General features: G+C 37.1%; 1 protein-coding gene across 3 annotated transcripts in view; it reads left to right on the plus strand.

Moving 5' to 3' along the window:
- The first annotated feature begins 638 nt into the window (after nt 1–638).
- The window catches only part of LOC140241336 (uncharacterized), a 47,502-nt gene continuing 22,832 nt past the window's right edge, over nt 639–25,308 (plus strand). For 2 of the 3 annotated variants that reach the window (XM_072321062.1, XM_072321063.1), the window contains exons 1-6: nt 639–1,266; nt 7,496–7,520; nt 8,344–8,507; nt 11,793–11,879; nt 14,178–14,324; nt 19,487–19,777. In XM_072321062.1, the coding sequence (XP_072177163.1) occupies nt 1,183–1,266; nt 7,496–7,520; nt 8,344–8,507; nt 11,793–11,879; nt 14,178–14,324; nt 19,487–19,777 (798 nt within the window). In that variant the 5' untranslated portion in view covers nt 639–1,182. Of the gene's footprint in view, nt 1,267–5,717; nt 5,954–7,495; nt 7,521–8,343; nt 8,508–11,792; nt 11,880–14,177; nt 14,325–19,486; nt 19,778–25,308 lie in introns of those variants that run through there. The other variant, XM_072321064.1, reaches the window with a different exon arrangement.

Consider the following 25,308-nt stretch of genomic DNA (forward strand, 5'->3'; position numbering starts at 1 on the left):
CTGTATTTACATTTTTGTTGGAAATGAAATGTATGAAATAAAATGAAATTAAACTGTTAATTCAGTGATACCAGAGCTAAATCTGTGGATTTATGTCTCAGATCTTTTCCAGAAGGTGGCTTTAACATACAGGTATAGTGCAGTTGTATATCTACAACTTCTGTTGGATTGACATTGGCATTGTTTGTAGACTGTGTTGATATCCAGTAAAACATGATTCACATGCACCGTTGCATGTCTCTTGCCATTATTGTTTGTGTGTGTTTGTTTTTTGTTTTTTTTTTATTGTGGAGGTAGGATGGGGGAAGGAAGTCAAAAGTTTTCATGTCAAAAGTTTTTGCAAGCTGGGCATGAAGAGGAAGTGCAGTGGTAAACAAGCTCTGTATCGGTGACAACATGAGTGGCTGTTGGACTGAGTGAAGGAATGAAAGGGTAGCCATCATAGCTCCCTCACTGGCCAGGATCCTCTTTTGCCAAAGTGTACGTCTGACTCTTTGGCGGCAAGGCTTGCAGTGGGTGCAAAACTGAAAGGAACTCTCATCTGTATCATGTCGCCGTCTTCATCCGTTAGGCTCTGCAGATGGTTTAGATATCCCACAATCTGGAAGCTGATTCATTTGGGCTCCATGCATCAGACATAGCAGACGATGGTGAATAGAGCTATGTAATGCCATCGGCACACAGACCCTTCAAGCGTTTCCTGCTCATCACATTGCCTCTGGCTAGACTTTCAGACCTCGCTGTTTGTCACAATATTTGAATTCCTAGAATTCTGGAATTTTTCAAAACTCTTTCCGCGTCTTTTTCGTCAAACGATGACATCGCAGTATCCTTCGGCAGAGAATGAAGAACTTGATAGTAATTAGTCTGGATTGTGGAGATCATTTCAATCATTCTGGATTTGGCATTATTCATAACTGAAAAGAGACAGAAATGACTGGGATGTGTGTATAGGAGAAAGTGTCCTTGGAAAGGATTTCTTGCTTTGAGGAACTAAAAAATCTCCTTTGCACTTTATCCTCGGTGAATATTTGGAGGAACTTGGACCTCTCTGCAGGAATTTGATGCTTCAATAGGACTTATCTATATTTCGATAACAGCATGTGTTTAGTTGTTGTGAGCATAGAGTGATCATATAACAAGACTGGGAGCTGCAGTGTTAGTCGGTGAGAAACATTCACCATGCCTGTCAATGCAAAGAACAAACTCAGCAAAACTCGTGGGCAGCCAAGCCATGGTTCATCAAACAAACTTTTTTCCATGAGAGTAAGTGTTGTGTGGGCTTACATGATTTATCTCCAGTTCTGGGCAGCAGTGCTTTTTTTTCTCCTGTTTTGTTTTGTTTTGTTTCTGGCACAACCACCTTCATTTCCATGCTACAATGTATGTTATCTGTGGTGATATATTTGAACAGACATTAGCAATTGGCTGTGATTTGAGATCTCTTTAAGTATACATGTACTGTATAATTGTATGTATCACTCTTTTTGATGATTTTTGAGTAACAATTTCTAGGGCTCAAATTGCTCATTGGTAGTGTGATACAATGCTACAATGTTCTGTTCTTCTCATTCTGAAGAAGAGAGTGATATCAGGCTTTTAGATAATGAATTCCACAGTATTGTTTGATGAATTTCAATACAAGGACAAAAGAAAAAACAAACAAACACCAACTCCCGATTTCTAATGAAACATAGCAGTGGCACATATGGGGTATTGGCATGTTGATTTCGTGAGCTTGTTACTGCAATATTATTGCCTACTGTGAAATGCATAACTTCCTCTCAACTCTTTGAAATTCTACTCCATGTTCAAATTAACTGGAATACCAAACAGATAAGTTGCAGTTTCATTGAAACCACACAAACATCAAAGTTGTGGAATTATACAGTCTCTCATTGTATTATTTTGGTCACAATCTGACATGCAGATTATAGATGTGTCAATAGTTTCTTGGCCTCAAAAGTTTCTTATTTTTAGCATGTAGAAATATGAGATTAGTTTGTCAAATAATTGACTAGAAAATTGTATGTCATTGCTACAAAGTCATTGCAACTCTAACTTCATTTGATTCAAGGGATTGTATGTATTTTTCCCCACAATGGTTCCTTTGAAAGTGAGGGATATAAAGTTGAAATTTGTGCACAAGGTAGAATAAGGCATCACATTTAATTTGGGAGAACAGTGTTACTATTTGATGAAAAATGTGAAACTGCAATTCCATAATCTTTTTAGATGTAGTCATACATAACATATGGTAAATCTGACTAAGGTGGTGTGCATGCGACCAAAAATGAAAATGAAAGGAAAACAGAACCAACAAACAAACAATCAAGCAAAAAAGGCCCCGTTAACTAATATGTACTGGTATTGCTGATTGACAAAATGTTACACTTACACAGAGTTAAGTAGTTGGTAAAGACATGTACACGTGTAGGGATGTACTGTAGGATGATATGGCCTTTGGAATAAGCAGTACTGTAAGTTCTGCCATGAGTCCCAGATTTCAGTTATTATTATTGTGTTATTATTCACACAATGAAACTTATGATCAGCTACATTGGCACCCTCTTTTGATATCTTGAATCACATCATTTTTTTTTTTTTTTAGCCATCAAACATAAATGTGAGGTGTGGATAAATTTCAGCCGTCAGTATTCCTGAGGTGAAGGTAAAAAGTAAAGGGAAACCACGATGATCTCATTAGGGTGGCAGTACTGTTTTGATATTATCTGCTATTTATGATCTCATCAATGCTCTTTCTGTATTTTGTGCCTTTTGCAGTGCCAGGGCCCTGTTTTATCAAAAGATATAATCGATTTTGAATTCCCTTAACACACAGCTGCCATAGACTTATGATAGAAATCAACTTTATCAGGCATGGCGATACAGTACAAGTAACTGGCTAAAAGCATATGACCTTGAAGCCTCATTTACATGAAGTAGACAGCTTGTGTGCGCAAAACCGCTGGGGAAGTGTTGCAGGACAATGACAATATCTCACCCCAGAAGCCATCAAATGATTAAATCTATACAGCAAATTGAAGGAGAAATTATTCTCTAACTTGCAATGTTAGTTATTTTGGGTTTTATTGAGGATAAACCTGTGAAAATAGCATTGAAAACTTAGCTTCCAAACCAGAAAATTTGGTCTCAAAACAAGTGTTATTTTTTCACATTTTCCTTCATTGCCAAAAAATGAAACTTCAGTATATGACTTATGGTAGTATGTCCATACTGTGTTCCAGATATCTTTTCTGTATCATTTGGCGCATGGTAATGTCCGGAAAAAATCAAGATCACTGTCACTTGTGACCCACATAAAATCCATAGCGTATTAAGCAGTACGCAGTCCGATGTATCGGTTTTCGTGCTGCCTGAAACAGTTGAAGCACATTGCAGGGTTCCTCTCTTGCCCACTCACCACCCTGTGGACCAAAAACCGAACCCTGTCGCTTTGCGCTGAACCTGACCCCGCTGATTGGCTAAGCGTGCACTGACCAGTAGAGAACGCATGCACAGGAGGATGATCTAGTTGTGCATGTCCAGTATTTTCTCTTAAATTTTGTTGTCTTTTTGCTCTTATTTTCACCTAACTACTAATTAGGCAAACACGAAACTTCGCAGGTAGCGAGTCTGGTGTATACAGAGTAGCAATATGTTAATCAAATGCATGTTCATGCAGGCGCAGACTTATGTTTAGAAAAAATCGTAACCCTTTCCCACGGTCAACTCAAACAGAAAAACACACATATCTCGAAAGATACATCCGCATTTTCGTCCAAAAATCATATGAAGGATGATATATCCATATTAGATATGTGTGAAGTTTCAAGGGATTTGATGGTAAAATAAGGGAGATACGAGGAGGTGAACTTTCAAGATTTTTTTGGTCCTTCCTTCCGCACAGTGCTCAATAACCATTACAAATTCAAAAGCTTTGGCCTCTTATCAGTGAGTTGATTGCACGGGGCTGTTATAATCAATTTTAACTCTTCATAAAACAGGCCCTGCTATCTGTTTATCGAAAATTTGTAATATTAATGCTTTTAAAAAGATAAATTTGAATGCTCATTTATACTAATGTAGGCAAGATTTAAGTATTCAATCAAGACTTGCATTATAGCCACCAGGTTCACTGTTGAAGCTGTGTACTTCATTTTTCATAAATATGTCACTTGTCTGTAAATCAGCAAGTACATGTATATAAACACCACAATTATAATGTTTTTAAGAAGATGCATCATTTGCTTTTAGTAGTATAGACAACAAAATGAAAGAAGACGACTTTAAAGCAAGTCCCTCAAGGGAGATACATGTAGTCCTGAAACAAAATAGGATAACTTTGTAAGCATCTTCAGGTACTAACTCCAATAAAATTTCATGTGGTAATTAATTTCTGAGTAACACAACTCACGACTTGTAGCTTTGAAGCATCTATAGCAATTGCAAAATCAATGTGGAAAGAGAAAGTGTAACAAATCAGAAAAAAATAAGTGAGAAATAATTTCATGATGCCATATTATATTGATCAAAGCAAAAGTGAAGTCAGCCAAATTTAAGGTTAAAAGCTCTTAACTAAGCATTTTAAACTATTCCAATTGACTTTGAGTTTTGAGTTGAAGTTTACATTCACATACTGTAAAAGTGGAAATTTTCGCGGTGTTGAAATTTTCGCGCATTTCGCGCAACCAGAAACAAGCGCGAAAATAAAAGCACGCGAATATTTTTGCATGCTGTATGTTCCAGTGGTTGATGTCTTGATTATGCGGAATTAAAAACACGCAAAACTCTTTTCGTCTGGCCAAGCGCGAAAAATTAGTCGCGCGAAAATGTCCACTTTTACAGTATTATTTTGGTGCAGTCACCCGCTTTAGACATGAGCTGTTTTTCAGTTCAAGAGTCTATGAAAGGGTGACAATAAACAAAACACAGCTTTTCATACATAATACATACAATGAGAAAACAAGTGAAAATCTATTACACATTCATTGATAAGAACCAACATATGACACTAAAAAGTTCATCAGATTTAATTTTTAAATAGATTTGGAAAATGATATCAGAATGATTACATGAAAATAAATTTTTAACATAATTATAGAAAAGGGAAAAACTGAAAGTGTGTAATAGCTGACTGTCCTCAAATCTTATGTAGTATATATATAAACAATGTATGACCTATCTATTGAAGATTTGAATGCAACCAAAGAGGTTGGTAGACTGCACAGTAAACCTATAATGTGAAAGACTATTTGATGACTTTGCCATACAGGGTTGCAAGAGACATTATATTTTTGAGATGTTTGTTCATCTGTCTGTCTTTCCATAATGGATTTGGTGGACAATGTAACTTAAAACCATTTGAGATCCCAATGAAACTTGGCATGTACATGTATGGGTGGACGAAGCTGCGTCTATCAACTTGTTGCAATTATTGATTTGCACTTCCTTGTCTGGTAAAATATGAAATCTCTCTACCAACAAGTTTTATTTTTTTTTTTTCACTCAAGAGAGAAAATAGAAAAAAGTGTGGGTCAGTATGATGATATTATAGTTTCTACATTTGTGTATCTGCACATGGAATGTAAACTCCACCGGTAGTGCACGTATTTCCTTTTGACTTTAGTTTCCCATTGGGTCGCTTCCTCTAGATTCAGTTGTGTGCGTTTATCTCTAGATATGGTGTGGATGCTGTTTCTGGTGTAAGGGCTTAATGTGTTGTACATGGGATTCTCTTATCTGTTATGACCATCTGTGGTATTAACTGTAATACAGGACACAGAGAAAGTTGTCTAGACTCGTATTGTAGATAGAGTGGTTGTCAAAGGGGTAGGCATCCAGAAACTTTTGACTCCCTGTGTCTCTGAGAAGGTGGCATATTGATCTTCCATGGATTTATTGGAACATGGCTTGTTTCTTCCCATGGGGCGCTAATGCCAACAGTGAACAGGTAATAAAGAACAAACAAAAGAAGAGCAAATGGCATCTTCTTGCTTTAAATTTGTCTGTACATACTTGGCTACTTTTCATGTCTGTGGTGTAGAGTGAGCATCAGGATGTGAAATACTGGTTGTATGTTTGTGTGTGTTTTTGCAGGGAGGTGAACACCTCCCTGGTTTTTGTTAACACTTTCCTCAACGTTGCTTTTATGAATGCCGCATGATAGATTTCAGAGTGAAAAATTACTGTACTATCATGCATAGGGCTTCACAAGTGCATGGATAGCGATATGGTCATTGTTAATCTACATTACCTTCATGGTTACAGGTGAGATGTGCAGCAAGATACAAGTACGTACTTAAGATTTGCTTGTAAAACAGAGGTGCGTACGGTAGGTTAGTAAGATTTGCTTGTAGAACAAAGGTGCGTAAGTTAGTTTTATCATCAATTAGAACAAGTCAGTGGAGGCCTTCACAAGTGATGTATCCTGCTCATGCCAGGAAATGGGGCAAAGTCAAGGTTTATGACCCAAAATAGTTTGTTATTACTCGATCAGATTGACACTTATACCTGTATCATGAGGCGTGTAGGCGGCTGAGCCTAAACTACTGGGATTGATCATGCAGATCCAGCCAAGTGTACCCATCTCTATCTCAGTTGACTCTGAAATTTTCTTGCTTGTGGCATGAATGGAATTCTAGTGATTACAGTGATCACTTGTTTTTTTTTTTCTCAGCTTCAAGCAAATACATGTTTAAAATCAATACTGGCACTGTGACTCAAATTGTTTTACTTGTATTAATGTGTAATATATTAGAGTTGAAATGCATCAGCTTTCAGGAGCCAGACATCATTCAGGGAACAAAACAACAAAAAAATACCTGAACACACTATATACATGACATTGGCATTGTGAGACAATATTCTGTAACTGTATTTGATTTATATTGTATGTTTTGAAGTCATAAAATCCACTGGCTTGAAGCAACTATCCAAAAGAAAGTGAAGGAAATCTCCAAGGTGGAAGGCACTGGCATCTCTGATTCTGCCATAACCTCATATCTAGAGTGTTATAAACTCATATTGTCATTGTGAGAGTGCTTTAACTGCTTGGGATCACTCTGAAGGGATCAGTTTTCTCAAGGAAGTCCTTTCACTTTCCACCAAATTTCATCTGAAAGTAGGCTCTGACATCAAATGGAAATGCTCTTTCAGAATACCAGCAAGTTAAGCGATCAGAAATTAATATATATAACAAATACATATATATCTAATTCAATTCTTATATAGACTCTATAAAATTCTCATGCACACAGTGCTACAGTGTAGGTAAATTGTGTTGTTTCACATTGTATGAGAAAATGTGTTAGATGGTAAAATAAACATGACACTTGTCTACTTTATGTTTTACCTTTTTAAGGCTATATAAAATCCCATTTCTTGACTGAATATATGAGGGCTAGTATCATGTCATTCTTGAATTGCCGTCAAATTGTCTATATGTCTTTCTTAATTTTTGTGCTTTTTTATTTCTCTGTCTTATTTCTTACAGGAAACACTAGCATCATCTGATGGAGGTAAGTGAAGAAAATTGTTTACTCACAACTGACAAGCAACATTATATATGTTTGACACGTACTGTAAAAGAGGATATTTTTGTGTGAGTAATTTTTCATGCTCGGCTGGATGCACAGTAAGATGAATTTCATGTGATTTTAATTCCATTGAATCAAGACATTAATTACTAGGACATATGGCAAGCAGAAATATTCACCTGCTTTATTTTCACACTAGTTTCTGGTTGTGTGAAATGTGTGAAAAATTTCCACACTGCAAAAATTTCCACTTTTTCAGTTTTTTTGTGCAAAGCTGTTTTATCTGGATTAGATTTGAGAGTCAGCCGAATTTTACTCTGGTTAGAAGCAAGACTTCAGTACATTACCCTCATTATATGCAATACACATTCTGACAGTTGGATCCTTCTCTGATATCTTCCTAAAGTGTTTTTTTTTTTTTTTTTTTTTTTTTTTTTTTTTTTACAAACAATTTTCCTAGGTGTTTTTGACAAAATCTGTTTGTAGTTTCTTTTACAGAATGATTTTAAGGTAATTGTAAAAGTTATGATTACTTTATAATTATGATATGCCACTTGTTTCCCTGTTCAGTTTTGTCCAATGATTTCAGAATCCATTTCAAATTGTTATCAAAATTTGTTGGCAAATTCCTTTGTCACTCATTCTATTTTGCAAATTAATGGCTGCAAGAAAAGAAATCTCCCAAATTTTGATTTTCATTCATTAGAGGTTGAAATACCATTGAAGACACACACAGCATACTATAATTTCAAGTTGATTTTAACTTTTTAAGATGGACTTAAGTTCTTTATGAAACACCCCCCAGATCTCAACCACGATGACAAGGGCATCCATGCCTCAGCCAGCAACCCGAACCTGGCAGCCCAGGGGGGCGATTGCGACCTGGACCCAACGATAGGAAGAGTGTCTAGATGGGCTGTGGACTTTGAGCGGCTCCTTACAGATGAGCTTGGCTTATGCTGCTTCACGGTAGGTAACGACAACAACAATGTTAACAACAATGTTAACAACAATGTTAACAACAATGTTAATAACAACAACAACAACAACAACAACAACAACAACAACAACAACAACAACAACAACAACAACAACAACAGCAACAGCAACAACAACAACAACAACAACAACAACAACAGCAACAGCAACAACAACAACAACAACAACAACAACAACAACAACAACAACAACAACAACAACAACAACACAACACTACCACCACCACAACAACAATGTTGACAATAACAATGTTGACAACAACAATGTTAACAGCAACAACAAAATTAGCAACAATGACAATGTGAACAACAGGAACAATGTTAACAATTACAACAACAACAATCCACTTAATCATCTCTGAAGAGCTGGTAGCATGGGGAGTTGTGGGTGGCCTGATTCATTCGCTGCCCATTGGGGTGCATTCAAAAACCATGGAAAGCACTGGTCAGCGATTATGTGCATCGAAGCGTATGCCCATCGGTAACGGTTGACTCCAATCGAGATTCGTCAGCTGTGTATGTACGTTCACAGAGATCAGTGATAAAGCTACATATGAAATTTATTACGGGGATTATCATTTATATCTGACCTGGGCCAGCCTTCCTACTCCATGGTATCTCCACACTACCGGGATTTTTAGGAGACCAAAAATATTTTTTTTAAATTGGAGCTATGGCAGTAGCGATTGTTTGGGGAGTTAGGTTTGAAATATACTGGAAGCATGCCAGATATTTAATGAAGTCATTTCCACAGTCAACTTGTTCGTGGAATAAAAAACATAGAAATGGGATATAAGCTCCTGGTGATTATTCTGTACCACACCACTCGTGGCAACGTGTTGGCATTTTAGGGGGGAATGACACATGTTCCTCCTGTCCTTAGACTGTGAGCTCTCTTTTTTGGGATTCTCATGTAGAGATATTAATGGTAGCATGAACCACACCTGTCACTGGCAAGTGTATTTTGGTGATAATTTATTAATGTTGTGTGACAGCTGTGTTGGCAAGTCTGTTCGCTGCACAAGGAGCTGTGCAGTGACTGAAGGGTGCATTGCCATTGTCACTCTCCCAGAAACCGCTGTCATTTTAGTACCAAGAGCTGATTCATTCTGTCCCTGCAACCAGGAAGCTTCTGCTATAAAGGTCATAACCTTGATTCGCCACCATCACGTTTACATGATCTGTCATTTTTTTTTCTCAAAACTGCCTTTATTTTTGTTCCATACATTAATTTGATGTACATCACTATAGTATAGTTCGTCGTTACATTTTGCTAACTGTGTAAGGGTGTTTTTTGTTTGTTTGTTTGTTTTTATGTGTGTGTTTTAAAAGCCAGGCCAAGTTTGTTTAAACAACTTGTTTAATGATTATGTGGAATGCATAGCTGCAAATAATGATTGCTGTGAACTGTGTAGAGGAGTTGGTAAGGATGTCATGAAAAATAGTGTGTAGCTGTGCTGCAATTAGATGGGAGTGTGTTCATGTAGCTTGCAACATACTTCTGGCATTGTTTGATTTTCTTGCCTCACAAAAAGTTTGTGCGGGTGGAAATGCCCAAATTCTACATGATGAATTTCTTAACAATCTAATGTAACTGAAGCATGACTTGCCCGCTGACTATACCTGTTTATCTTTTGTATGCCCAAGTAAAATACCGAAAAGTTGATTTCTAAATAATAATGCAGGGCTCGACATTAGCAATGGCACGACGGCTCAGGGCCACTTGAAATTTATGTCAGGCCACCAAATTTCCAAAAAGGCTATCGTTTAATGGCCCAATTGGTCACTTCAGATTTTGAATGGATTGTTATGCTCTCGTTTGTTTTGAGCCACCAAGATTTCAGATTGAAAGATTTTACTTGCCCGAACAAGCCACCAGAGAAAAAAAGATAGTGTCAAGCCCTGTAATGCCATTGTCTGTTGATTTCTGTTGTACAGTCTGACCTCAGTACTCTAGCCATCACTTTCTAGAATCTCTCCTTTATCGTCATATGAACTGACACACAACTGTCTTTGCATCTTTATGTATTTCCATTGCAAAACTTAGCTGAAACTTAAAGGACAAGTTCACCTTCATTAACATAAGGATTGAGAGAATGTAACAATATTTGTAGAACACATCATTGAAAGTTTGAGGAAAATCGGACAATCCGTTCAAAAGTTATGAATTTTTGAAGTTTTTGTGCAGTCACCGCTGAATGAGAAGACTACTGCAGTGTATGATGTCACATGCGTATAACAATGTAAGGAAAGTATAAAGAGAATTTCACAAAATTTCATCTTTTGAAAAAAGTACACATTCCCTTGACTCGTTTAATACTGACATATGTTATGGGTAATATTATTCCCATTGCCTTAATAGAAAGAGGCAAGTCAAGTGTTCTTTTATTATGCGAAAAAAGTGAAAATATGTTGAATTTTCTTTAAGTTTTCTTTATACTGTTGTACTCATATGACATCACGAGCCTTAGTAGTCTCCTCATCCAGTGGTTCCAACACAAAAATTTTAAAAATTCATAACTTTTGCATCGGTTGTCCAATTTTCCTCAAACTTTCACTAATGTGTTCTACTAATATTGCTGCATTCTCTCAATCCTTAAGTTTATGAAGGTGAACTTGTCCTTTAATACACATTAGCACTTTTTTTTTTGTTGCAAACAGGCAATAAGAAAGCCACGACATAAATGCCAATCACTGTGATACAATACCATGCTTGCCCTCCCAAGTTTGATCATCCTTGCTTGTCAGAATAATCAAAGAAACCAAGACATATAAGGAAGGGGTATGTTCACTCATACAATTGTAGCTCATTGATTTCCATATCATATGAATTGTCAAATGTGCAATTGCCATGTCATTTATCATTGGACTAGTCGATGGATATTAATCTCTATGCCTTATACAGTCGTATGTACTCCCAACACAGCTTCCTTGAAAATATCATACTTAAGCATATCTCACCTCTTCACCCGGTCCCAATACGACTGGATAAGTGAGGTTGGACTATAATGCAGCAGAATATACCAGATAGGTATTAAGGTGACAAGAATGTTCATTAAGTTTTTGTTTATTTTCAAATACAATATGCAACCAGCTGATGTGGTCTATAAAAATGTGTTTCTTTCTGTGGCATGCAGTACAGACTTGCAGTGTAATAATGATGGTATGTTACTTTCATATCCATTCTGTTAATCTATTCCCAGATTGAGGGCATGATAATATTGTATTTTCTTTCTTCTTTTTCCACTTGATGTAGGAGTTCTTGAAGAAGGAATTTAGCGAGGAGAACATCATGTTTTGGATTGCCTGTGAAAAGATGGCCAAAATCACAGACCGTGGAGAGGTATAGTGTGTGTCTTTATTTTAATTAATACAACAATGATTGAAGTCCCCATTGTAAAACTGTTGATAATGCCAGGAACACAATTTTCTGTGAAGTCCCATACACATTGCACATTATGTCCTTGAAGTCTAGCAACACATATTTAACTTGTACAGTGGTATATTTACAAATAATCAGTGGAATGAAGGGGGGGGGGGGGAGAGGAAAACAACAGTTAAGTGAATGCCAGATAGCTTGACATGTTTAGTCTCTGTTTAGTCTCTGTTTAAAGCCCTTACATACTGTCTTTTTGCATAATTCCCTCTATATAACATTATGTCTTCTTTGCAAGGAAAATGAAGTTCTGAAGTAGTATTACTGGTGCTACACATGTATATCTGTCCCACCTTACTGTGGCTTCAAGATATGTACGTTATACCCTGCAGTGGAATGACACCCTTTGAAAAGGCTGTGTCTGTTTCGTGCATCACTTTGAAATATTTGGCCTAAGTCAAACCATTAAAATACTCTCAGGCATATGAGTGTTTCTTGATAAGTGAGTAAGCAGAAAGACATAATTTGCCTGTGACAGGCAAGTCTGTTTCTTTCTTCTTCTTCTTTAAAAAAAAAGTATATATATATAAATATGGCTTTTCACTTGTGCTGTCTGTTCTCAGATGTACATTCCAGACTCGTCTCTGGAGCTGACAAAGTGCATCAACATCTATTTTTAGTCTTAGTTTCTGATATCATAACCAATACATGCGGCTACGCTGTACGATAGTCCTTGAGTGTTTGTATCTATATGCCACATAGCATATTTTATCAACATTTAGTGAATATGCTTGCATTGGATATGCAATCGTGCATTCAACATTATCAATTTCATGGAAAGTCTATAATGTGTGGATTATCATTTTGCATTATTGCATCACAAGAAACAGGTTGGGAAGAATGGAATAATAAAAAAAAAAAGATACTCTCCATAAACATAAATCATTGCTTGCCAGTATATTGATTCTTATACCCATGGTTATGCGACCTGATTTGCATGATTAACGGTAGGTAGACCCAAAGAGATGAGATTTGTCCTGAAGCCAGAGTGAATTAGAAAACTGAAATCATCCTGATGCCTGACCATGAGAATGTCATCGTTCTCTGATATATTATTGAAGCCATCACCTGTTTCATTAATTGTCTCTCCAACTGCTACGGTACAAGGGTAGCTCTAGCCAACAAGGACTCCAGCTGTAGCCATTGCAGCTTTTTCTTTAACAAGTTGATACATATCTTCATACAATACCCCACTTCAAGGGATATCTATTGAAGATCATTAACCTACAAATTTTAAGATTTCATTTTGCCAAAGTATTTTGCAAAATCATGAAATTTACACATCAATCTGGGAACTTGCATTTGATATCAAAAGTGTGAAATGTTATCTTGTTTACACTGGTATTAGTCACTTGAGAATTAGATCGGTGATAACATAAGCTGCCTTAAAAAAAAAAAAAAAATATATATATATATAAGTGTAAATATTATCAACATTCCTTCTCTTCACAATGCACTACATAACTTGACATATCTTGTCAAAACATTGTGTTCACATGCTGCAGTACACTAATAGTGTCCATGTTTTGGTATTTCTTACAGACAGTTCCCTTGTGCCCAAAAGGGAGTGTTCAGGAGACAACCTTTCTTTTTCTTTTCTTTTTTTTTTTGCACGTCTGAAGTGGGGTTTCTGCAGATATGTTAGTCTGCTGTGTGTTGTGCAAATCACCCCCCCCCAAAAAAAAAACAAAACAAACAAACAAACAACCCAAAACAAAACAAAACAAAAAACAAAATACGAGTACATTGGTATGACATGAAACCATGCACAATTATATTGCTCAACATGTACAACAACAGGAAGCTTTAAGTGCCTTTGACGACAAAATTATACTTGTATTGCACAATTGGCAGTCATATATTGGAATTGATTGAATCTCTGATTTATGTCTGGATGAAGTCATTATTTTCAGACATTACTTTCAGTGGCAGTGCAAAGTTGTAGACTCCTAATTAAAATACGGTGAGATTAAGCAGGTTGTAGTCTTCATTACGAGGTAAAGGCAATGAAAAAATGGATCGTTTCACAGAATTTTATCACTCCTAGACAGGGTTTCCACTGAAGTGAGCTCCCGATGATCGGGTAAGCAATGTAACATCACAAAGCATGACAGAATAAAACTAACTGCAATTACTTAAACAGACTGTGTTTGAATTATGGGTATAACATGTATCCATGTCATTTGTGCCTGGTTGTCCCCACAGCTGCAAAAGACTGCCCAGGAGATCTACGACAAGCACCTTGCCCCCAAAGCTCTCATGCCTGTCAACCTGGACAGCGGGGCCCGGGCTCTGGTGGAAGAAGCCATCAAGAACCCAACCCCGGAAATGTTCAAGACGCAACAGCAACAGGTACATTGTACAGATGAGTTTGACGACAAGCTACTGCAGCAACTAGACTGTGCCTTCAGTAATCTAAGCTTGAAATTGTACTTTTTTTTTTCAGAGTTTGTTCACACTTGTAGCACATATAGTCTCATCGTTTGATGTTATGAATACACATATTTCAGTGGATCTCCCAATTATTCTAAATTTGGAGGAAAGAATCCGAATTTTTTACCTTTCCAAGCTCTTGTTTCAATAGAAGTTTCTTCCTTTTCTTGATAATTCTACTTCACATTCCTGTAGGAACTGTTCTTTCTTTCCTACTTTTGAGCCAAATTATCTCTGTTATTTTTTTTTTTTTTTCAGTTAGAAAGGCTGGGAAGTCTGCTTCGGGTACAATACAAGTGTACAACACACCTTTTCCCATCCTCGTGTTCACATTTGTCATGGACTTGAATTTGTCAGTAGTTGTAGTACTCTGACAGTGAATTTCTGTCAATCTATATTTTATGTATAAAATATATAATCCAAATGGGTTAGACAGTCCCCAGAGTCTAAAGGTGTCCTTTACCGTGTAAGGGTCTATTTATATTCTGTGTGAAGGGTATTATTTCAGTAGTGGAACCAACTGTGGATTGTTCACTGTGTCAGTGAAATAAACTACTTCCTCTGCAAAAAAAGGTTTCCCTACTTGGAAAGTTGGGTTTTTTGGCCTTTTTTTGTTGTTGTTGTTGTTTCTTGCCCATAGGCTGACATTTGAATACTTGAAGGTGTGGTTATGTTGATGTTTTTATTCCTTTGTTTTCTTTGAAAAGTTGGAACGTATTATACATGAAACCAATCTTTCTTGTTATGAATCTGCTGGCAAGAATGGAAGGTTAACAACATAAGACGTCATTTGTTTACAGCAGTAGCCCCTCCTGTACAATGTATTCCTGAAGACTTGAGAAATTGACTCATAATGTAATAAAACATGACAATGGGTTCAGTAGATATATGATATCATAGGCAAGGCTCAACAATGGTCTGGTCTATTCTGGCCATCAAAATCATCAAATTTTATTTTATGTGACCCGACACTGAAATTGGGTCCCCCCCCCCCCCCCCAAAAAAAAAAAAAAAATGTTAAAAAAGTACCTAAAAAAACACAATAATTATGTGAAGATTGGCATGTATAATAAAGTGCTTCATATGCCATGTAATGTGATTAAGAAGTAAGAAAGAAAAGTGTTAACAAGTGAAATCATTTGATAAACCAACATTGAAATGACTATAAATCACTTTCATTATGTGAAAATTGGCAGGTAATGATGATAAACAATTTTAATTACCATTTACTTAGTTCACTAAGGCTAATATCAGTATCGTATTGAGGCACAAACATGATTTGCCATAAAACCACATGTTAATGAAGTTATTATATGAACGTAGGGATATACCTACTTCTATTCTTGGATAGATAAAATCTGGCCTTGAGAAAAAAAAAAGTAGTTTCTTTTTCTGAATTTGGCCATGATATATGCTGAATTTGGCAGTGGAAACTAGTGGGGATTTGGCAACATGATCAGAGCAGCAAACTGAAGTGCATGCATGTACACAGAGCCCAATTTGGCCACCAATTTGGCTGGACATCTATTTTTGGGCCCTGATTTATGAAGAGTTAAAATTTATTATATAGTTGATTTCAACTGTAAGTCTATGGCAGCCTGTGTGGTAAGGAAATTTAAAATTGATTTTATCTTTTGATAAAATGGGGCCCTGGTGACCCTACGCCCCCAGGCCAGCACTTATGTTGAGCCTTGTCATAGTAATCATATAGTTTAAAAACATCTGAGAAAGATGCCTTCCATACTTATAGGAGAAATAAAACCAAATATATGTGTAGATTGAGTGGATGCAAAAATACTAGTCGAACACAGGAGTGACATTTGAGGAAAATCAGACAATCCATTCAAAAGGTATGAATTTTTTGGCGCCACCATTGCTTGATGACAAGACTACAGCAGATATCAGAGTTTGACAACGATATAAAGAAAAAAAAATGTACATTTTTCTTCTTGCTAGCAGTGAAAGAGTACTTGGCTAATCTATTTTAGAATGCAGGGGAATAACCTTACCCTCAATGTATATCAGTGACAACTAGAAGGAATGTGTACTTTTCATAAAAGATGAAAATTTGTGGAATTCTCATTATATTTTCCTTATATCATTATACAACTGCCCATCACAAATTGGCATAGTCTTGTAATTCAGTGACAGTGGTACTTGATTAGTGAAGATTATAACTTTTGGGAGGGTTGTCCAATTTTCGTTTAACTTCGCTGATGTGTTCTATACTAATATTTCTACATGAACTCAGTCTGCATATAATGTATGTTGGTTTCATTCTCCTTCAGGGAGAAAATGAATTGTGATATACACCTTATAAGGAACTGTTCTCTCTCCTAATCTATATCCAGTTGATTTGAATTTTTGGTGGCTTTTGTATTTTTCAAACTCTGTGCATAAAAATTATGAAATTGTTTTTGTTGCAGTGCAGAAGGGAAATTTCCTGTATTAGTTTGTCACAACATAGTTACAGATTTGAATAACGCTCTGACTATGGAAATATGTTTGGCTGGTTTTGTCATTTTTGTTCATCATCTTTATTTTTTATTTATTCTGCAGGCGGTAGGGAAAGTAAGTTTATATATTCTTATGCATGCATTGTGGTGCTGGGTTTTTTTCTTCTTGCATTTACCTCGCATGATGCCAATGTTGAGGAATGCTGGGGTACAGAGGAAACGTGGGCTTTTATTTAGATGAACCTATAGCTTCTCATAAAGGCATCAAAATTCTTTTTTACTCCTTGCAAGTATGTCAGTAGTTCTTTTATGTAGGTGAGTGTGTGTACATATGTGATAATCATTGCTGGTTTAGAATTGAAACAGGTGTACAAAAGGGAGCAGATCATAACACGCTCACAAAATGTAGATGACCCTCATATAAACCTACACAGTGTAGGAAGTCTTGTAGAGAATGATCTAGTCAACCGTTGTAAATTCTTCAACTAACATTACAAGCAGCACCAAATGGAGTTGAGTAGTTAGAGATCGCATTACACAGTGGGCAATAGTGCACAGTTTAGATCGCACTGGCAGGAGTTACGTGGGACACAATTCCGCAGTATTGCATGGTAATTGCCAATGAAATCAGTTTTGTGTGCAAAGTGAGCAGTAAAGACATTAGAGAAGAAAAGAAAACAAGAGAGAGAGAAAAGAACAAGTGTTCAGTGTGAATGCAGGAAATGATCTTTGCTATGAAGACCAGAAACACTCCCTCTTTGTGTTTATTCTCACAACCAATGAGTAGGCAAACATCCACTCATCCACTTCTCTTTCCTTTTCCAGTGTGAAAAGTCCATGTTGTGTAAGAACACACTTCACACGGGGTTTCTTTCCTCTATTTGTCTTTTCGGCAGGACTGTTTAAAGTGAACCTTCCACAAAAATCTTATATTCGAATTCTTAACATTTACTCTGTGTAGGACGACATGCAAATATGTAAGTGGTATACAGCACGTCAGACACTAAATTTTGTGTCTGAAATTTGTGTATGTGTCGTTGGAGGCATTATTTTCTTAACTTGCTAACTTTGCGAATATTGATTGACGTGCAAAATTTGCAAAAATGAGAATAAAGGAAATTATACCACATTAACTGTACTTGAAGTGCTTGTGTCGTAAATCATAATACATTAACTTACACGAGGGCACTTGAAATTACTGTGATGTGCCATATATTTCATGAGGTTATTATTTTTCGCAAATATTGCTAGTTGGGTACTATTCATGAATTTTATAACATGCAAAAATATTCGGTCTGATCTAGACATGGATGCAACATGCATGTGCACATTTCTTTGCTCTCCACTGTACTCCACAATCACAAATTTAAACCACTAGCAAAAATTATTTTGTAGTCTTGAATCGCGAAAATTAGACTCGCTAAATGTATGGTGTATACATTATGCATCATTGTTCTGGTTCAGGAATCAGAAACTCAAACTATAGTAGTTAGTAAAGGTGCATTTTTTTTTTTCAACTTGAGAGCAATGCAGAGTGGACTAAGAGCTCTATGGGTTCATGTCTTCACTTGCTGTAGTGACTATAGCACAAAGTTCTTGATGATGTGAGGCTGGATGTGTTTTGTGCCTGCAGTAGTTGTAGGGAGCTCTCAAACCTGGGTCCTGCGTTAGGAAAGTACACCAGTCTAGTGTAACTTGCATACATATTAACTGTGACCACCATCTCGATAACAAGACAATTATTCCCCCCCCCCCTTTTTTGATAGTTTTCCCCTTTATTTCCAATTTTATTCCCAAGTAGTAGCCTGTGAAGTACTGGTATATCTTACCAGTAATAAATCTGGCAATGCCAATTTCAGCTCCCTCTGCAGTTGGCTATGTTGCTTGCTCTTACTGTGATACATTTAATGAAGAAACAGCTTGGAGTGGTTCTTGTGTATTTTTTTGCAGTGCCACATGGGCCCGGCACTTGCTGTCCATTTTATGCAAATGTTGCATTGCTCCTACATGAAATTTCTGATTGCCCTTCTTTAACGCAGTGGAGGGCATTTTTGGATCCATGCTGCCTCTCGGTAGACTAAACCGCTGGTGTCATTTCAGCTGGGAAACCTATTCTATCTCTGCCGCCTTGCTGTGCTGGTGTGTACCATCTGGCCTTGCAATGCCATAGCAAGCCATGCAATCCGCCAAGAGTTGCAGCTGTAGGGCCATGAAATATTCATTCATCGTCACATCGTAATTGATATAATGCAATAAAGACTCTTATGGCACCGAGCATGTTACGGGCAACGGGCCAGGTTTTGCTATGGTATACCAAAAGGAACCATGTCTGGTTCTGTTAAAAAAAAAAGAATCAGTAATTTGGTACAAAATCACTCAAAATGTTATTCCTCTGTCAAAATCAAGAGAAACAAAATCAACAGTAGAAGATTAATTTTGTAGCAAATTATTAGTGGGGAAGTGATATTGTAACAGAATCAGACATGGTTCCTTTTGGCGCACCATAGCAAAAACCCGGTTCCATGACCTGTGCCGGATTTGGTGTAAACGCAGCTTTATGCGGAAATATCGGTTTCTGCCCTGCTGATATTAACATTGTGTATATTGCCCCTGTTCCTTCCCCAGATCTTTAAGCTCATGAAGTTTGACAGCTATGCCCGCTTCCTGAAGAGCAAGCTGTACCAGGACTGCGTGCTCGCCGAGATGGCCAGCCTGCCCCTCCCCATCAGCCTGGAGAAGACCGACGGCAAGCCGGCGGCGGCGGCGGCGGGGGAGGAGGGCGTGAACGCCGGTGGCAGCAACCTGGTGGTGCTGGGCGAAGGAAGTGGGAGCGGGGAGAGGAATGGCAGGGCGATGTCCGGACCGGTTAAGGAGAGGATGGACAGAAAGAAGAGTGACAAGAAGGGGGACAAGAAGGTGAGGCAAAGTATGGGGGTAGACGAATGTCTCGCACAATGAGAAATCAAGTATGTCTGGGTCCCATTTCACATAAGATGTTCGGATACCGACTCTTGCTAGAATGGCAACTTCCCGTAGCAACAGCCAATCAGGATGCAGGATTCATATCATTACTATGACACTTGCCATTGCAGCAAGAGTTGCTATCTTAGCAACTTTTTTTTTTTTTTTTAAATGAAATAAGGTACTGGTCTTTGAGAAACTTGGAGAAAGAGAGGGAGAAAGGGCAAAAGAAGGAGTGAAGGAAGGAAAGGAGGAGAAGGGAGAAGAAAGACAGAAAAGCATGTCCATTTGTGACAGATGGTCAGCTGTGCATTGGTAGAACAGGTGTGTACAACAACTGGCTAATGACCTACAAAAGTGTTTTGTCACTGGGGTGACAAGACCTCGCATCTACAAAATGTCAAATGTTCAGGAGATCAGAAAAACATGGCAGCCAAAGCACTATTTCAAATGGGAAAGTCTTTCCTTTGACATGCCTTTGTGGCTTTATTTTTGGGGTAAGACAGCTAGGATTTGGACAGGACATCACTTAACTAATTATCTGACTATTAATCCAAAAAAGTCATTTTCACCAAAATTTCAGTTGCGAGGTCTTGTTGCCCTAGCGACGGTTTATTTGTTTGTCAAGTCTAATATGAGAGAGAGAGGAAAAGACAGAGAGAGAGAGAGGAAGAGAGAAAGAGAGAGAAAGTGGGTGATTAAGAAGAGAACAATGACATTGCCATGACTAAAAATCATGCTTTTCCCTGCAACTAGCTTCTCTGCAGGTCGATTTTAGATTGGGAATTCCACCCATACTCCCTTTTCATCATTACGATTGTAACATGTGTCTGTAGTGGATAAATGCAAACTTGAGTCTGAGAGCGATGTAAAGATAGAGTGTTGCAATGGTCATTAAGTTCCAAGAAAGCATTAACGTGTTCAATCTAAAGGCAGCAGAAATAAAACAAAAACAAAACATCGTAAAATCCCATTATTTCCTCTTGCTGTGGCTACTAGTGTAAAAACAAAGTATTGTTACATATTCTGGGAATATCAATGATATCTAAGAAACGGGAACTGCCTCTCTGCACTTTATTAGTCACCAGTGTCTCTGGCTTTCTGTGATAGTGTAGCAAATGTGCAGTGGGAACATCCACTTTACATTCAAGGAGTTGTCAACTTGCCCATCTCATCAATTGGAGTAGAACTTGTGAGATTAGAGAGAGACTAGCATCATATCCATTCATCATTGCACTGTCTATGTTTTCTCATTCTTCCTGGGATTACAGTTTTATCATTCAGCCTCTTGCGAATAGATCTATTCAAAGGAAACCAAAACCCAAATATGAATTTTGATTTAAAGCAACAATACATCAGTGAAAATTTGAGCAAAATTGGGCAATCAATTCCAAAGCCATGAATCTTTAAAGTTTCTGGACCATCGTCACTGGATAAGGAAACTACTACACTTCATGACGTCATTATGGACAACAATATGTAGAGAAAATGTGGAGGAAATTTAACATATTTTCACTTTTCTAGCATAATGAAAGAGCACTTGACTTACCTCTTTCAGAAAATAGGGGAATGATATTACCCCTAGCATATGTCAGAACAGGTCAATAGAATGTGTACTTTCCATGAAAATGGGATTTTGTGGAATTCTTCCTATATTTTCTTTCTATTGTCTGAAATGATGTCATGAGCTGTAGTAGCAATGAGGGCACAAGAACTTTCAAAATTCATAACTTTTGAAACAATTGTCCAGTTTTCCTCAAACTTTCACTCAAGTATACTACTAATATTGCGGCATTCACTCAATTCATATTGATATTTGGGCTTTAGTTTTCTTTAATAGAAGTATGATTACTGTCAGACACCTTGCAGCTTAATATATGTGAAAGTGTGACTTCTTAAAAAAAAAGAACAAATTTTTATGTATACTCCACCAGTTTTCATTTGATAATGAAAGAAATTATTTAAATGTGTTACATGCGTAAGTGCACATACATGTTGTACATACATGCATGTATTAAATGTATGTGTCCATATGCAAGCATCAATACAACTGCACAACTGCACATATGTATAAAATGAATGAAAGAGATTTGATCAACAGTAACTCCCAAGTTTCTTTGGTATCTTATGAAGTCTTACTAAGAATATTGCAGCATGATAGATACAGTATGCAATTTTGCCAATAAAGCCCCAAATAGCAGCCTGTGTAATCTTTTGCAGCTATACAAATTACCACAAAACGACATTAAGAAATGTTCTACCTTACACCCAATAAGCTATAATATGTGAATGAATCAGAATAAGTGATACTGATAATGAATTTTTAAACTGGTTTTATACAGGAAAGAAGAGAAATTGACCCACACAAATTTTCTCCCCAGCAATAATGAACTTACACTGTGTGCCTGAGATATTCAAATAAACAATGATGGGAAACACCCTTGTAGAAGTATTCCAAAGTTGTGCAACTCTTTATCAAGAGTGTTGTATGAAACTACTGCTATTATATCCTAATGAATAAGTTATGTAGTGCATATTCAATGAAATACTTAAGAGCAAAACAAACATGTAAAGTCATGAAAATATGATGTTGTCTGTATAAAGGCTTATAATGTAAAATTTCTGACATAAAATCACATCAACTGTAAAAGTAGCATAGTAGTGCAATAGATGCTAGAATAGGAATACTTAAACTTCATGAAAAATGCGGACACTGGTAACCTTCGTAGTGTTTGTACTATTTTTCAAAGCAAGCAGTAGCAGCTGTATGTGTGCTCTTTCTTTTCTATGTGGCACAAATTATTATTATTATTTTTTAACCTGTGTATACCATACATCTTTCTTTTCTTTAATACCTTGTGAATCTCTACCCTTTTCTCAATGTTTGTCTCTTAGTTCCCTGTGTTGACTAATAAATATCGGAAAGTCTCTCATGTATTCTTCATTGTTGTGGCTGTTGCTTCACTCTCTCGTACTGTGTGGCCTCATTCTCCTTCCATCACTTTCACTTTCTGGTATGTGGGAGTTAGTGTAAGCACATCCCAGGCATTCACAGACATAATGATTAGCTGCTTTATTTCTTTGTTGTTTTGTTTTAGTTTTGTTTTGGTTTTGTTTTTGGCCCGTCTGATAATGTTTAGTACCGTTTGTAGTGGTGGTGTTGGTATGACTGCATTTGCATGTATCTTTTGCCTTCTTTCACACGGAGCACTTTTCTAAAGCTATTCCTTTCACTTTTTTGTCATGGTGTATCTGAGTGTCCTTCTACAAATTCTTTTTCTTTTCTGAATTTCTGTTGATCAAAACAATGTTTGATTATACCATCATTCTTGTCATGCAATTCACTCTACGTAAAGTCTTTCGTTCTGTAATCGCACAACACACTTCTATACACTGTAATGCAGGGAAGAAAAAGTAAGAATTTCGATATATTTGCTTATCAACTGATCACAAAAAATTGATACTCTATATGAAAGTTGGATCTAGTGTGTGCTTTGTAGATGAGAGGATCAAGCTTAGCTAGCATGGACTTTGTCTGTAGGAAGCTGAGCCATAGAGTCTAGATTGTCAGTTACTTTATAGGTGCTGTCATTTGAAGTAGTCATATGATTTTTTTTTTCTTTCACTCCGGAAACACATTTGTTACACAGCTGTCAGCTGCCTGTCAATATGCATACCAGCAACTCCTTTTCACCCGACACTATCGAAAGCTCCTTTTGCAGGATATTCTGAGAAATTTTTTATTAAAGCCCGAGTTCATTTCTGTATTTCTTTATTTTTTCTGAAAGCAGGAATTCATTGCAAAGTAACTTGCCAATCCTTACTTTAATACATTGCTTGAGCAAATCATACATATTCTTCATTTCCTGTATCAGTAGAATTAAAGCAGAATGACATGATATCCACCCAGGATTAAAATGCTGGAAGTCTCAGTACAAATTTGACTATTGGGGAGTTTTATTGGAACAGAAACTAATTTCATTATGTAGTTGAAGCATTCAATTTGACACAATTCTAATGCTGAATCTTACTTAGAAACATGCCAAATGATGTCTGCTGTCATAGGAAGACCTGGAAATGAATTGGTAACACTGTTTTGTTTGTTTTGTGTTGATGACTTTTCTAAAAGAACTTATCGAAGCTCAATTCAGTTACATTCTAAATGCAAAGTACATTCAGTTGGAAGACATGATAGAAGAATGTGTTCCACCACAGTGTTACATCATAGAACAATATCGATTTGCTTTGGGTCTTTTCCAGTCTGTCTTTAAAAAAAAGAAAAAAGAACTGAGTATCACATACGGTTTTGATGCATCATGATTCATAAAGAATCAAACTGCCACTCTATCACAGACTTAGGAATTCACAACTGGCTATCTGCTCTGCACGAGTATGGACTCGGCATGGTTTAGGAATGATTAGAGTTTAATTGAGGACCGTTACGGCAGTCAAGGAATTTGGCCCAGAGTCGAGAGATAGCTGATGATCTCACACGGACTTTACATTCAGCTCAGTGGTGTGGTTTCAGAGTTGACCAGTCACCTTCCAAATATAGTCCTCTGGAAAAAGGGATTCTATCCTCACCCCCAACCCCACCCTCACCCCTTCATGCTATGTTGGTATTAGTAGTCCTGAGTCTTCAGGTGATGCCTAATCATAGCAAGCAGAAAAAAAAGAAGTTCTAAGAAAAAACAAACAAATGGACAGGTGCTCCACTGTTAAAATACTGGGCAGCATAGCAATGTAGGTGAAGGTTACATTTTTCAGGGCATGCCTGGTAGAAATAACTAGAACAGGTTCAATATCACCAAATCCCATTAATATGTGATATAGAGATTAGTATACACAGTTTCTATGAAAATCACACATGAGTGTTCAAAAAAGTTAAGTGTCAAAAATATTTTATCTTATCTGAGCCCCCCCCCCCCCCCCCCGCTGATTCCCCCTGAGAAAAACTCTTGCATTATAAGCTAATTTAAAGACATTTTTTTTCCTACTTAGATCCACTTTCTTCACCAGAAGTTTGTTCTAAGAGAGTTATGGTTACAATGTATTTGTCCAATGATTTTAAACAGCAGAGTGCATTGAACCTGTTTACGTAAAATGTACACATACCTGTGAAAGATTGTATGGGGTTGCTTGTGTGGTGATGCGTTTCTGTTAGTTTTTACTATTTTAGTGTCTTTTGAGGAATGTTGTGATGTGTACAGCATTTCATATTTGTGTGTGTATGTGTGTCATGTGTGTGTGTGTGCGTGTGCGTGTGCGTGTGGTATACGAGTGTGAATGGTTGTGTTTTTGTAGCTGTGTGGAATATGAATGAGGTATGTTTCAGCACTGAGTTTACTTGTGCATCAATAGGTCAAGGCTGAGAACAACAATACTGTCTCATGTCATCTACTCATGCATGCATGTGTAAACTGTCAGTAAACTCAAGTGCTGGTATTTTTATTACCCCGGTTAAAGATATTTTTGTCCAGGAGCAG

This window comes from Diadema setosum, chromosome 18 (genome assembly GCF_964275005.1).
Source record: "Diadema setosum chromosome 18, eeDiaSeto1, whole genome shotgun sequence".
Classification (NCBI taxonomy): domain Eukaryota; kingdom Metazoa; phylum Echinodermata; class Echinoidea; order Diadematoida; family Diadematidae; genus Diadema; species Diadema setosum.